We start from the raw sequence: 12803 nt of genomic DNA on the forward strand, positions 1-12803 counted from the left end.
TAAGAGAAACACTAACGATACCCTCTAGTGGCAAGATCAGAGCAAGAGACTGGAAACTGGAGGCAAAAAGATAAAAAAAATAAAATTCAGTTCAGTCTATTAAACAAAATAATACACGAGGTGGACCTTCACATTAAATAAATTATAAAATTTACTGTTGTTCTTGATTCAGTTTCTGAGTCTTTACATGTTGTTTCAGGGACTTCTTCTGGGTTGCTCATTACTATTCCAAATATGTATTTAGAATTCATATAAAGATGCTTACTGGCAATGTCTTTTGTTAAAAGTTACATACAACTGACTAAATGGATTTTAAAAAACAATATAAGAAATATGGGAGAAGTCGGAATTTTATATTAAAACCAATTCATTTATTTCATTTTGTAAATAAAGTAGAGAATTAAAAACAATGCAATATGTTTTATGATTTTTTAGACTGTTTACCCTTTTCCACTTCCACATGTTAGTCCAGTTTTACACAGGTGGAAATTATACACACCGATTTATTATGAATTTGATTAATCACATTTAGGCTGATAAAGTATATAAAACAATAGAAATACATTTTAACATTTTAATGACTACTGGACACAGAAAAATAATACAATCCTGCAAAATATAAAAATTAAATACACTATTTATAAAAATATAAATAATTTAATCCACCCTATGCTCATAAGCACAGCGTGTTTCAGAGATGATTTCCACTGTTGAGTCTCTGAAAAGGCATTTAAACACTCTCTTCTCCTGGGTAACTTTTTATATAACATTCAACCATTTCATCTAGATCTGTTTTAACATGGTAATTAATATTCAGCACAGCTAAACTCTTCGACCTGTGCCTCACTGGCGTGTCTGAAAGGTAAGCCTGTAGGCGGTTCTGTCCGGTGCCTCCCTGACCCCCTAACGTTAATACAGGTAAGGATGCCAAAATCCTCAGGAACGCGTTGACATTTGGGAAGAACTTGACATCCGAGTGCTGCAGCGTTTCATGAATGGTGCACGGCAGGTTGACTTCCTTTCCCCTGTGTTTCCATTTGATCCTCCAGCAGTGAAGCTCTGCAGGCAGTGTGTCCGGCTGAGGGAGATCGCTTCTGAATATGTCTGCATGGGCTTCTTCCGAGGTGTTAAATTTCATCTGGCCCATGACTGCTGGAACAAGAGACAGGCACTTAAGAGCCCTGATAAGGTTATCTGAGAACATGTCCTTTACTTCCTGAGTGATGTGCTCCATGACCGGAAGTGTTAGATATTCTTTGTAAAAGGACTCGGCCTGTATTTCAACTTGTTCAATTGCTCGTTGCTTTCTGAGAAACAATCTGGGCACTTTTACTGGGATCTCCATGGCTGTGGCCAGATTTACAGCTTCCTCGAACCAGAACTCATGATAAACTTCAATGTTGTCAAGAACCTCATGCAAAGAATGCAAAACAGCTGTAAGACTGCTGGCTGCAAAATACACATCAAGAGTCTCTCCTTGCAAGTTTTTACCAAAAGCTCTTGTAAACGAGAGCGCGTTCTTCATCACAACCAGGGTAACCACAAACTCGAAGTCTGCCAAAGCCTCAGAGATGGCATAAGCATCGCTGGTGAACTGGTCGTTCCATTTCCAGTCTTCGTTGTCATGTATGCTGTCCATGCAGAGCAGTAGCGGCTCTAACAAATCGACAGCCATCTCAAACACATTATGCAGCTCTGTCCAGTTGGCACGACAGTTCTCCTTGAGATCTTCTCCTTTCTCTACATTGCCCTGAGAGAGAATGGTGATTGCGCTGTCTAGTTCAACCTGCAGAAGTGGAGAAGCCTTAAAGAAGGCATCTGTCTTTTTAAGAACCGACATTACAACTTGAACACCAGTTAGTGGAATACTGTTAGCTAGGTGAACATTAAGTGCATAAGTTGCACATGGTGTGTTCATGGCCATTGGGTACTTCTCCATCAGCTGGTTGGCTACAGTTTTCATCTTACTGCCAAAGACACCAGAACCTGCATGTGCCTGACCTCTGCAGTGTTCCATGCTCAGATCCCATTCCTTTATGATGTGAGACTCCAATTTGTCCGCCATAGGTTGCTCCTCTCCTTCAAATAAGAGAAACTCTACAAACTCCTCCCTGAGAGTGTTGCTTTGGTCCACAAAACGCAGGAAAACTGGGATGTGCTGACCTTCTGGAAATTCAACCAGCTCCCCGGTCACTAGTGAAAAGAAACGGCTTTCCCTGACTTCCTGCAGAAGCTCGTCTCGGACGCATTTCTCGCAAACATCCATAAGTTGCTTTTGCTGTACTTTGGGCCAAAATTCCTCATTAACAGCTGCTCCTTCAAACCGTGCTCTGAGAACATCATCACCAGCATTAATGCGGTTTTCCAGCAAAGCCTGAAATGTGCTCCTGATAAACGGCTCTTCTTTTGATTGGTAACTCAATTGGATGTTTTGTTTTCCTATTAAAACAATCACCTCAAGTAAAGACCTTAAGAACTCTCTTAGTTCTTTTTGATGAGCAGTCAGCTGGGGTACATCATCAGCCTCTGTCTCATCCTCGCCAGCACCTTTATCCTTTTTTGAGAGCATGTGCTCTAATGAAGACTCCACTAAAAAATGTGAAGGAAAAACTAATATTTACAAAATGTTTTAATCCTGACATTCAACAGATATTTTTAATAGATCTAATGAATACTCACATCTTCGCTCTTTGATTTTTTGTACCTCTTCATCTGTCTAGAAACAAACACATAAATGAAACAAGATAAATGAGGAATCCAAAAAATTATATATATATATATATAATTATCTCTCTCTCTCTCTCTCTCTCTCTCTCTCTATATATATATATATATATATATATATATATATATATATATATATATATATATATATATATATATATATATATATATAAATATATAAAATGGTATCATTAATGCATCATAACACCACAAGAGACAAATAAAAGGCATTTTGTTGTTAAATAACGATTAACCCGTTTGGGGTTATTATTATTTATGTTCTATTAACAGCCATTACGCCGCTATATGTTGCTATACTCTTTCTTCGTTAAAAGTTTAATACAGAGTTAAAAAGAGCAGTGTACCAAAATTTTGATGCGTTTCCGATGTCTGCTGTGTGGATTACTGAGGTGGCTGGTTAAATCAAAAATGGTAGGTATAGCAGTATCTCTCAGCACCGTCCTATAAGGGCTCTGTATTAACAGAGAGAAATCAACATTCAGCTACACAAGACACTGACCAACAACAACCATCAAAACATGTTTGTCAGTGTTAGTCTTATAATCAGAAAATCTGTTTTACTGTCACGCAGTGAGACCCACAGTCCACATGCGGATTGAGTGAGACCCACAGTCCACGCGCGGAGTGAGTGAGACCCACAGTCCATGCGCGGAGTGAGTGAGACCCACAGTCCATGCGCGGAGTGAGTGAGACCCACAGTCCACGCGCGGAGAGAGTGAGACCCACAGTCCACGCGCGGAGAGAGTGAGACCCACAGTCCACGCGCGGAGTGAGTGAGACCCGCAGTCCACGCGCGGAGTGAGTGAGACCCGCAGTCCACGCGCGGAGTGAGTGAGACCCGCAGTCCACGCGCGGAGTGAGTGAGACCCGCAGTCCACGCGCGGAGTGAGTGAGACCCGCAGTCCACGCGCGGAGTGAGTGAGACCCGCAGTCCACGCGCGGAGTGAGTACTATAATCAAGGTCAGGCTCAGGCCTTGATTATCTTAGCATCACACAAAAATCTTAGCATCACACAAAGTCCTAATAATTATTTAAAACAATTTATCCTAAAGAATAAAAAAGTAAAGCGCTGAAGTCATTGACAGTAACAGAGTCGCTCCCACAGTCTGTCTTAAAGTTGTACAGAGTAATTACCTCAAGTAAGAACACTCACCGTTTTACAAATCATCGCTGGTTCGAAGTGCTTTGCACATAGTCTGTAATGTTTATTGAGCTGATCAGGAGTCTTCTCTTCAAGATCTGCACGGCGACAATTCTCCACCCAAAGCCTACATCTGTCCACAAGAACAAGACATTACAGAGGTGTTACATTTTCATTCAGTTCCAGCTACTGGCCGTTTGACTGAAAGATTTGTCTTCATACACACACAATGTAATGAGAACTCACAGGATTGGGACTACACTGCTGTGAGGCCATAAGGTAACCACTGGATAGTGAAACTGATGACAAAAATGCTTCAATTTGCTAGAGAGCATAAAGTTTAGATTTTGGTGCAATGGAAACGTGTCATGTTGTCTGATGAGTCCAGGATAAGTTATGTGCAGATCATGGTAAGAAGTGAAGCACTAAGAAGTGATGCACCCATCATGCATAATGTCCACTGTACAAGCCTCTGGAGGCAGTGTTGTGATCTGGGTTTGCTTCATTTGGTCAGGTCTAGATAATGTGGCAATAAAATGTACTAAATGACCAGGTTATCACATTTATGGAGTTTTTCTTTCCTGATGACATGGCCAAATTCCACAACTTAAATGTTAAAGAGTGGTTCTGGAAGCACAACAAATAATTTTCACACATGAACTGGCCACAGCACCTAGTGTTCTGTAAAAAGCTAAAGGTGACTGAATGAGTGTTTTTGAGTCTGGTTTCTTTGAAGGTTCCTTCCTTATGGTGTCTCGGGGAGATGGTATTTGTAATATGTTTCATATTAAAAGCATTAAACAAATAAAAATTATTTGCCAGAATCACTCAATCCTCATGAATCAACCCCTTCTATCCACCCGTATTCTAACACATCCGGGCTTCTGCACAATGATTGGCTGAAAATGTTCACAAAGCAAAACACAGACCAATGGAGAGACGGCATGAGAGCGTGATCCGGAAGTAAAGCTGTAGGAGTATAGGTGGAAAAACAAACAAGCGCACTAGCTCTTCTAACTTAGCTTTTTCTAGTTAGCTCTTACTTGTTTTTTCGTCTCTTTCAAGCTAATCTGCTAGCCCGATGGTGCGCTTGTTCATTTCCTCTTTAGCACCTTAGTGGACCTAGGTTTATTGTGTAAAACGTGGCCGTTTGCTAGCAGCACACTTACCTCTCAGGGTCTCTTGGAAACCTGAAGAAAGCCAGATCAGACTGCGTGCTTTTCCGGGTGCAGTTTGGAGCCGCGCAGAAATTGGGCATTGTTTATGATAATGGTGTAAATATAACCCCTTAAGGTTTATAATCCAAGCATTATTTAGATGTATTCAAATGAAACAGTGTTGTACGCACAGCTACTACACAGCTAGCTAAACAGCTAACAATGCACAGAGCTGCTATCCCAGAATGCATCGCGACAGACGTCCCATAATGCTTCTGTGACGAGGAACGTCTGTTAAATAGAATGAAACAAATAAAAAACAATAGATAATACAGTATGAAGGTAGTTTAAAGGGTTATTATAAATACACAACACAATACAGGATGTTAGATAATAAATGCCGCTCAGCTTTTCCCAATTTAGGTTTGTTGTTAGAGGTGAGACGGTGTTAGCAGGGCAGCTGGTGTTAAATTAGCATTTGCGCTGATAAATGGCTATAATGTGAATTTAATTTACAACAGAGTTACACAGTTTGATTCGTCCTTTTACCTTAAATTTATAAAGGAAACCTTAAAAATTATGGGCTCGTCCGGGATTTGAACCCGGGACCTCTCGCACCCGAAGCGAGAATCATACCCCTAGACCAACGAGCCGCATGCTTCACAGAGCGCTTCTATTTCTTTAAATAACTACAAGTTCCGTTGTTCGTTCTATTTTTGACGTATCATATGACCAACTGTTTGCGATCATCATGCTCATATGAACATTTCTCTTCAGATTTAGTTTTCTGCTTTTATAACATCATTCAATCTTGTGAGAAGGTTTTCCATAAGAAATTTTGCAGCAAGACTGTAGAGAGATTTGTGATAATTCAGCAGTGATGTGTAAGACGTCCTGGGACTCACTCAGCGTTCCAGTTCATCTCACATGTGTTCACTGGGTTGAGTGTTCACAAGAATTTAGTTCTTGCCAAAACACTTGTGCATGAAACATGCTTTGTGCACAGTGGCCTTGTCATGCTGGAGCAGGTTCGGGCCTCCAGTGAAGAGAAAGTGTTGTTCCAGTGAATAAAAATTGCAACGCTAAAGCATACAAAGACATCCTAAGCAACTGTTTTCAATTTCTGTGACAACAGTTTGTGGAACAACCACATTCAGCTTTGATAGTCACTTGTCCACTATTTTTGGCCATGACGTGGAGATAATGCAAGTTGAAACGACTTAATTTTCCAGTTAAATGATTTATAACATATACTCCCAGTTATCATTATCAGGAACACCTGTACACCTGCTCATAGGCAGTCGTATGACAGCAGTACAAGGCATAAAATTATACAGGTAGAGGTGTAGAACTGCTGATCTCGAGGTATTTTTTTTACAAATGATAGCCCATACAGTTTACAGTATGGTGTAAAAGCAAAAAACAGCCAGTGAGTGGTAGTTCTGTATGAAGGGAGGTCAAAACAAGAATGGCTGACAGAACTTAAATGCAGGAGTGGTGAGCAGGGAAGCACATTGGAACACATAGCACACCAAATCTACAAGATTTGTAGGGTAAAGCTAAGCTGAAGACCATATCAGTGTCCACACCTGTCAGCTAAGGAACAAAAATCAATTATGGACAACAACTGGACACTGGAGTGCTTAAAAAAAAGACCAGGTCATGTTTTTTTTCCTTCAGTCTTCCACTGAGTGGTCATTGAAGCTTAAACCAGAACTGCTGTTCACTGGATGTTCCCCCCCAAAAAAATATTTTATTTGGCTAACTGTAAAAATCCCAGAAGGTAAACAGTCTAGTCACACCACCATACTGTGGCCTAAATCACTGATCCCTCCATTACATCTCAATTTTAATAACATTTTTTTTCATTCTCATATTTGATCTGTATGTGCATGATATGAATTGCACTGCTGCGGTATACCATAATTTACTAATTAAATAAGTGCATGAATTAGCAAGTGTAAAGATATTCCTATAATAGTGGGAGTGTATAAATTTGTGCTTCTCTTCATTTGTTACACCAACTTTACACTTGAACGACCATTAACTAGAAATTGTTTCCCTTGGCTAAAGTTACACCCCATTTTAAGTGGAAAACATTTTTACCTTGTGAATGCATATGTGAAACAATACTACTGACCAAACTCTGGCAAATGGCAGTACAACATTCAGAGCCAAGTTTCCAAAAAAGCATTGTACACATGAACATCATTAAACAGTTAAGAGTAATATGCTACAGTGGGTTTGCGATCACAGCACAGCTATGTCTTCACAAAACATTAACAGAGTAAGATTATAGTTCCAAGATAATATTTATATCAATTTAGAGGCAGATCAGAGCATTATTACTTTTAGCTCAGTTAAATCTTTACAAAATGGACAACGGTGTGAGAAAAAAATTTTCCCCTATCTACACTAAAAAAAAAAATCTATAAAAACATTTTATACCTGTGACCCAAAGGAAAACTTAAATTATAGCCAAAACAGCCATAATTATATACCAGGAGAAATGTAGCGAATTCTGTATTTCCTTTATTAAAAAATATAAATATATATACATCAAGTCTATTTCAACTATTAAAAAGGGGCTGCATTTCAGGAAACGACACTAAATCAGAGCTAAAACAGGTAGACACTTAACTGTTCAGTTTTTTCCAGGTTTATTTTGGAATGTTTTGAGCTCAGCAAACTGCTGTGTTCCCCACTCAAATGGGGCCATTTATAAAAACTATTTTTTTAAAAGCCATTTAACATTTATATGAACCATTTTTCATCCCCATTACTCTTTTCAGAATATGTAAATATATCAAACATCATTTGTTTTGTAAGAGGGTAAAGATGCCGTCTGCAAAATAAACACCACTTTCAGGTACAACAGCGTCCTGTTACCTGACTTGGCAGCAGGACACTAAAGATTCATTGGTAATATGCATGGAATTGGTCTTGGTTAATACCCAGTGCAGCAAGTAAGTGTGAGCATGGGTGGAGAACACTTCACAACCTGTTCTACTAGAAATCGTGGATGAGATTGCTTATGCAATTAATTAACAATTGCCAATTGCTTCTTTAACTGCAAAGTGATTTTGAAAACATTGAATCTCTCAGAAACATGCATATGCCCATGTGCCCTCAATGCCATATTTAGACTCTGGTCAAACAAGTGTATGGGGAAACAAGCACCAAACAAAATGTTTGACAAACTCAACTTGTATTCATAGTAGCTACAGTAGACTGCCTGAATATTTTAGCTGAAGTATAGTACTTTGATAAAAATCATCATATCATCCAAAGTAAGTAGAAAAACGTAGCATCACCCACCAACAGACAATTTAAACTCCCCCCCCCATCCTTGTAATCTTTTACAGCTACTCCGTAGCCTGCAGAGCAGCAGTGTTGTGCCAAGTTATGTCCCAACTGCTTGATGTTTAGAAACCAAAATGAAAAGAAAAGAACAGGATTTTGATGTGTAACCAAACAACAATTCAACCAAGCTCTGCACAATTTCTATTTCTTTTTTTTTTCTTCTCTCTTTTTTTTTTTTTTTTTTTTACAAAAGTAGTTGATAGACTTTTGGTATGGACAAAACTGATCATTTAATAAAACACTGTGTTGGAGTGGTGAACTGCTACATTATTGGTTACAGAACCATAAAAAAACCCAATTACTTTGGTATTTAAAAAAATGTGTAAAGTTCACAGCATAATTCAAGAGGGGAGAAAGGCAGTCACAAATTTCAGTGAAGATTTCTGTACTAAAATGTGAATATGCTAATTTAAGTAAACAGTGTTCAATGGAAAGTGTACAATCAAAAGGAAAAGGAACAAATAAATAAAAATCAAGCATCTCTTATAGGGTAGACAAATTTTTGTGAAATTTTTGATAAAAAGAAAAATTATAGGAAGTCACGATTAAAACACTTGACCCTGTAATTATGAGTCCCTTAAGTCCCTTTGTTAAATAAAGGCCTCTTAATAACCTCTTGATTACTTTTTACTCTACTCAGCATTCCTCCAAATAATGATCATTTATGTTAAAATAAGAGGAAAGGTGTCTTTATCTGAACAGTATTGTCTATGTACTTTTCGATCAAATGTTCAAAAATCGTAAGGCCAACAGGGTTCTGAACAACACAACCCTTAATCTGTATCTGACCCCATTCAGTGCATCTTCTCCATAACTGGAACACATGGTGAGACATGGCTCAGCCTGAACATTACTGCAGCTCATTCTGCTTCCACAGTCTGAGCACACGCTTCTCACAGTTACACAATACAGACAACACCAAAGACCACTGAGAGTACTTCTTCCTGCACACACTACAGGTTTTTAAACACACAGCTCCTTTGAGAACTCCTTTCAAATAATGGGTAAATAAATTATCAAGAAAACAAAATGCTAAATGTTTCACTGTTGGAACTTAAAAGGATGCGTTTTTTTGCATTGCTTTACATGTAGATAGCTGTGTGGCAGTTCTTGGCTGTGAAATACTAAAAACCGATTTAAAAAAAATTAACGAACCACGAGTGGGACATGCGTACTATGTGTAGTGAGTGAACTGGCAGATGCAATTTTATGATGGTCATTTTGCAGTATTACGAATGTGTCTGTTAAGTGGAAAAGAGAGATCTGAAATACATATACTTTAAATATTCTTCAGTTGTAGCGTTTCAGTGATATCTCCCCTAAAAAGTGAGCAGCTTTTTGTTCTCTATGCACCATTTAAAAATAGGAGAAAAGGAAAATATCACCTAGAAAAAAAAATTTCATAATAACCACAAACAGAAAAAAACAAAACATTTCCAGATTAGTCACGAACTAGCCATGGAGCTCGGCTGAACGCAGACTCCAGTCATCGGAGACTCATCTCTATCAATGCCTTGTCTCATTCCCAAATGTCCCTCTGTTATGAATTGCCCGGGTCCCGTGTTGGAGGGAACCGAGTACGTTGGATGTCCAGCGATGCCAGTTTCTTGACGGGGATTTGAGAAGGCACCCAAACCCATGCTTCCGATTCGGCTGAAGTCCAGGGCCGTGGTGGGCCCCTGGCGGAACTGGTACACCTGGTGGCCATGGTTTCCTGTGGAAGAGGAAGAGGTGGAGGAAGAGGAGGCAGAGGAAGACAGAGATGTCATGGACAAATGGCCATGCCCAACCTCCATGGAGTCCTGTGTGAAGGTGCTGTTGGTGGGCGAGTTGTAGAGCCGTGACCGGGGAAATGCTGTTATGACCTGTCCGTGTTGGTGGTGGTGGTGGTGATGATGATGATGAGGATGTAATGCTTTAGGATGCTGAGGAGGCACATGAAAGGTGGTCTCCTGCACTGGATGCGTCTCTACCGTGACAACCTCTGGGCCAACACCATCAGTCCATAGTACAGGGGGATGGTAAGGCTGTCTTTTCTGTAAGACAAAGGAAAACAGGCATGACTATTTATATACACAACACAAAGTAAAAAACTTTATTTAAAAAAGAAAAGAAAAAGGTAATAGATCAAGTTACAGATAAAAAATACAAAACCCTCCTTTGCCATGTTGGAAAAACCTTTGATAGTAAATATTTTTTTTTCTTCATTAAAGCCACAGTATATAAATGTAGTGTTTTTCTTTTGCATAAATATCACCTAAAAATACATATTATTGTGGAGAGGTACTATCAAAGGCATAGTCTTGTTCTAGATTTTTTTATTGAACCTCATCCTTCTAAACAAATCATTAAGCGAACATGCTTCAGTTTTACTGCTCTCTTTCCAACAAGGAGTGTTACCGAACTTGACGGTTTTTCATCCAACGACTACTTCAACATCTTGGGCTGGATATGCATATTTTTTTTTTTATAAACAATAAAAAAAAAAACACTATTTTTTATAATAAACAGTATGCACGTATATAACTAAGCTACAGTACTGTAGATAATGACTCTCAGTAAATATCTATATGCCCAATTCAGTAACACAATCACTGGCTTCGTTTATACACAGCAAAATGCAGTAATAATTTAAAAGTGATTTCATAGTTTTTACAGTTTAATTCTTCTACCCATTAAAGTTTTTGTATTTAGCCTTTTGAAAAGCTAATTGATTAAAAATAAATAAATAAATAAATCGACTGACCTGAGGGCGGAGGTTATCACAGTCTATGCTTGGCATTGCTGTGCTAAAGTGCCCCCCACTGTGCCGATGATGGTGAGTGGGATCAGACCTCGCTCTGCCACTGGTGCTTGTTCCAGATGATCCTCCTAAAATCATGGAAAATTTGCTGTTTTTTTTAAACTGCTTTTTCACATTAATCAGCCATTTCAAATAAATTGTCAAATATAAAATTAAATAGTGTTTAACCCTGGAACCATACATTAATGATAAGTATTTAAACAGAAATGGAAAACATTTTGACAAAAACCTTATGATAGTTTATGACATGCTGCTAGAGAGGTCAATTATATGTTAAAATGTTTTAGAATGAAATGACAATTTTCCAGGCAAAATGTCTATAATTAAATGCGTAAAATTTTGTATTTAAATCTATATAACAAAAAATTATTGATAAGCTGGATTTTGAGATGGTTGCTCAATAAGGTGTATACTATTGCTTCATTGAATTTTAAGAAAAAAGGACTAGTGAGTTATGACTATTTTTGAACAGTTATGTTTCTTTGCCACTTTTTCATACAGTTAATGGGACATGGGGTTGAGCTGACGAGATGAACAACTGCATATTCGTTCGCAGGTCAAGTGGACTAAATTACAGATGATATGCCTTCGCTTTAACTATTAAAGCAATTTAGCATTGTGCTGTTGTAAATATTACATAATGTACCATTAAAAAAGAAAAAAAAAAACAAAAAAAAACTCAACATAGAAAAATGTAATTTGGCTAAAATCAATCTAGATCCTGACCTAAACACGCACACTTGATAAAGTGAGCCTTAGTGCAACTTATTTTAATGCACAAATACCCTCCTTTTCTATGAAAAAAAGCTGAAAGAAGATGAATTCTGATTTTCTCATTCACAGATTGAGGTGAAACCTCTTAATAGCACTCATTGAGTCACTTGTTTGCTATCAGTAGGGATTACTGAGTTGTCAAAATGGATGGCTATTTGCAGAGCACCTGAGCTTGAGGATGTACTAGAAGTGGTCCCTGAGGACTGCGAATGCTCAAGTGCAGGACTTGTTGAAACACTGCTGCTTGTGTTCGTTCCCTCATCAGCAGTCTTCTTAAAGAAGCTGTGCTGAAGCGCATAGTAGGGCTGGATTCGAGTCTTGGGGTCGTAGTCCAGCATTCTCAGCACAAGGTCCTTGAACTTCAAGTAGTCAGCCACTGCGTGGCCAGATTCGCCAGACCTTCGACCTCCGGGACCACCAGCTTCCACCCCCAAAATGGTGTGCAGTTTCCGAGAAGCTGGGGGTTTGTACTGTTGGCACAGAAACAAACATCTTAGTATTAAACATGTGGTTTAAGCTCTGTAAACTGCAGAGTAATATATTCCATATTTCCATAGAAATATATTTGGTAATATAAAGACACACCCTTTTCCCATCTTTGGTCTTCTTGATGCTCCACGTCCCATCTGACAACTTTTCAAAAAACTTTCTGGCTTTTGGTGCTAGGTCCATAATGTGACTGGGTGGGATGCCAAGAACTTCAACTATTTTGTTCATTTGGTCCACCTGTATTTAAAAGAAAAAACAATGTATTCATACACATATGTTATGTTGACAGTTATATAAATAGAAACGACAACACTAAACTGAATATCCTGT

At 38.6% G+C, this 12803-nt stretch overlaps 2 protein-coding genes and 1 non-coding gene across 3 annotated transcripts in view; all 3 read right to left on the reverse strand.

Annotated features, from left to right (window-relative positions):
* Positions 1-349: 349 nt before the first annotated feature.
* Positions 350-5266, reverse strand: thap12b (THAP domain containing 12b). Its single transcript, XM_053506878.1, has 5 exons — positions 5057-5266; positions 3900-4020; positions 3090-3197; positions 2680-2716; positions 350-2589 (listed from the first exon to the last, which is right to left on the reverse strand). The coding sequence occupies exons 1-5, from the start codon at positions 5143-5145 to the stop codon at positions 731-733; spliced, it is 2214 nt and encodes a 737-aa protein (XP_053362853.1). The 5' UTR covers positions 5146-5266; the 3' UTR covers positions 350-730.
* A 359-nt stretch (positions 5267-5625) lies between these two features.
* Positions 5626-5697, reverse strand: trnap-cgg (transfer RNA proline (anticodon CGG)). Its single transcript has one exon. It is a non-coding gene; the product is annotated as a tRNA-Pro (tRNA).
* Positions 5698-7687: 1990 nt separating this feature from the next.
* The window catches only part of dyrk1ab (dual-specificity tyrosine-(Y)-phosphorylation regulated kinase 1A, b), a 36373-nt gene continuing 31257 nt past the window's right edge, over positions 7688-12803 (reverse strand). Inside the window, exons 8-11 of the mRNA XM_053507464.1 lie at positions 12570-12710; positions 12151-12454; positions 11154-11278; positions 7688-10443 (exon numbers count right to left, since the gene is read on the reverse strand). Coding sequence (XP_053363439.1) covers positions 9853-10443; positions 11154-11278; positions 12151-12454; positions 12570-12710 — 1161 coding nt within the window. The 3' untranslated portion in view covers positions 7688-9852. The remainder of the gene's footprint in view (positions 10444-11153; positions 11279-12150; positions 12455-12569; positions 12711-12803) is intronic.

Source organism: Clarias gariepinus, chromosome 11, assembly GCF_024256425.1.
Source record: "Clarias gariepinus isolate MV-2021 ecotype Netherlands chromosome 11, CGAR_prim_01v2, whole genome shotgun sequence".
Taxonomy (NCBI): domain Eukaryota; kingdom Metazoa; phylum Chordata; class Actinopteri; order Siluriformes; family Clariidae; genus Clarias; species Clarias gariepinus.

Excerpts from the sequence above, each read along its gene's own strand:
- thap12b (XM_053506878.1), bottom strand. The coding sequence starts at position 5,145 with ATGCCCAATTTCTGCGCGGCTCCAAACTGCACCCGGAAAAGCACGCAG. Across the intron at positions 4,021-5,056 it reads TTTCCAAGAGACCCTGAGAG|ATGTAGGCTTTGGGTGGAGA; the intron begins GTAAGTGTGCTG and ends TCTTGTGGACAG. Across the intron at positions 3,198-3,899 it reads CAGCGATGATTTGTAAAACG|AGCCCTTATAGGACGGTGCT; the intron begins GTGAGTGTTCTT and ends CTGTTAATACAG.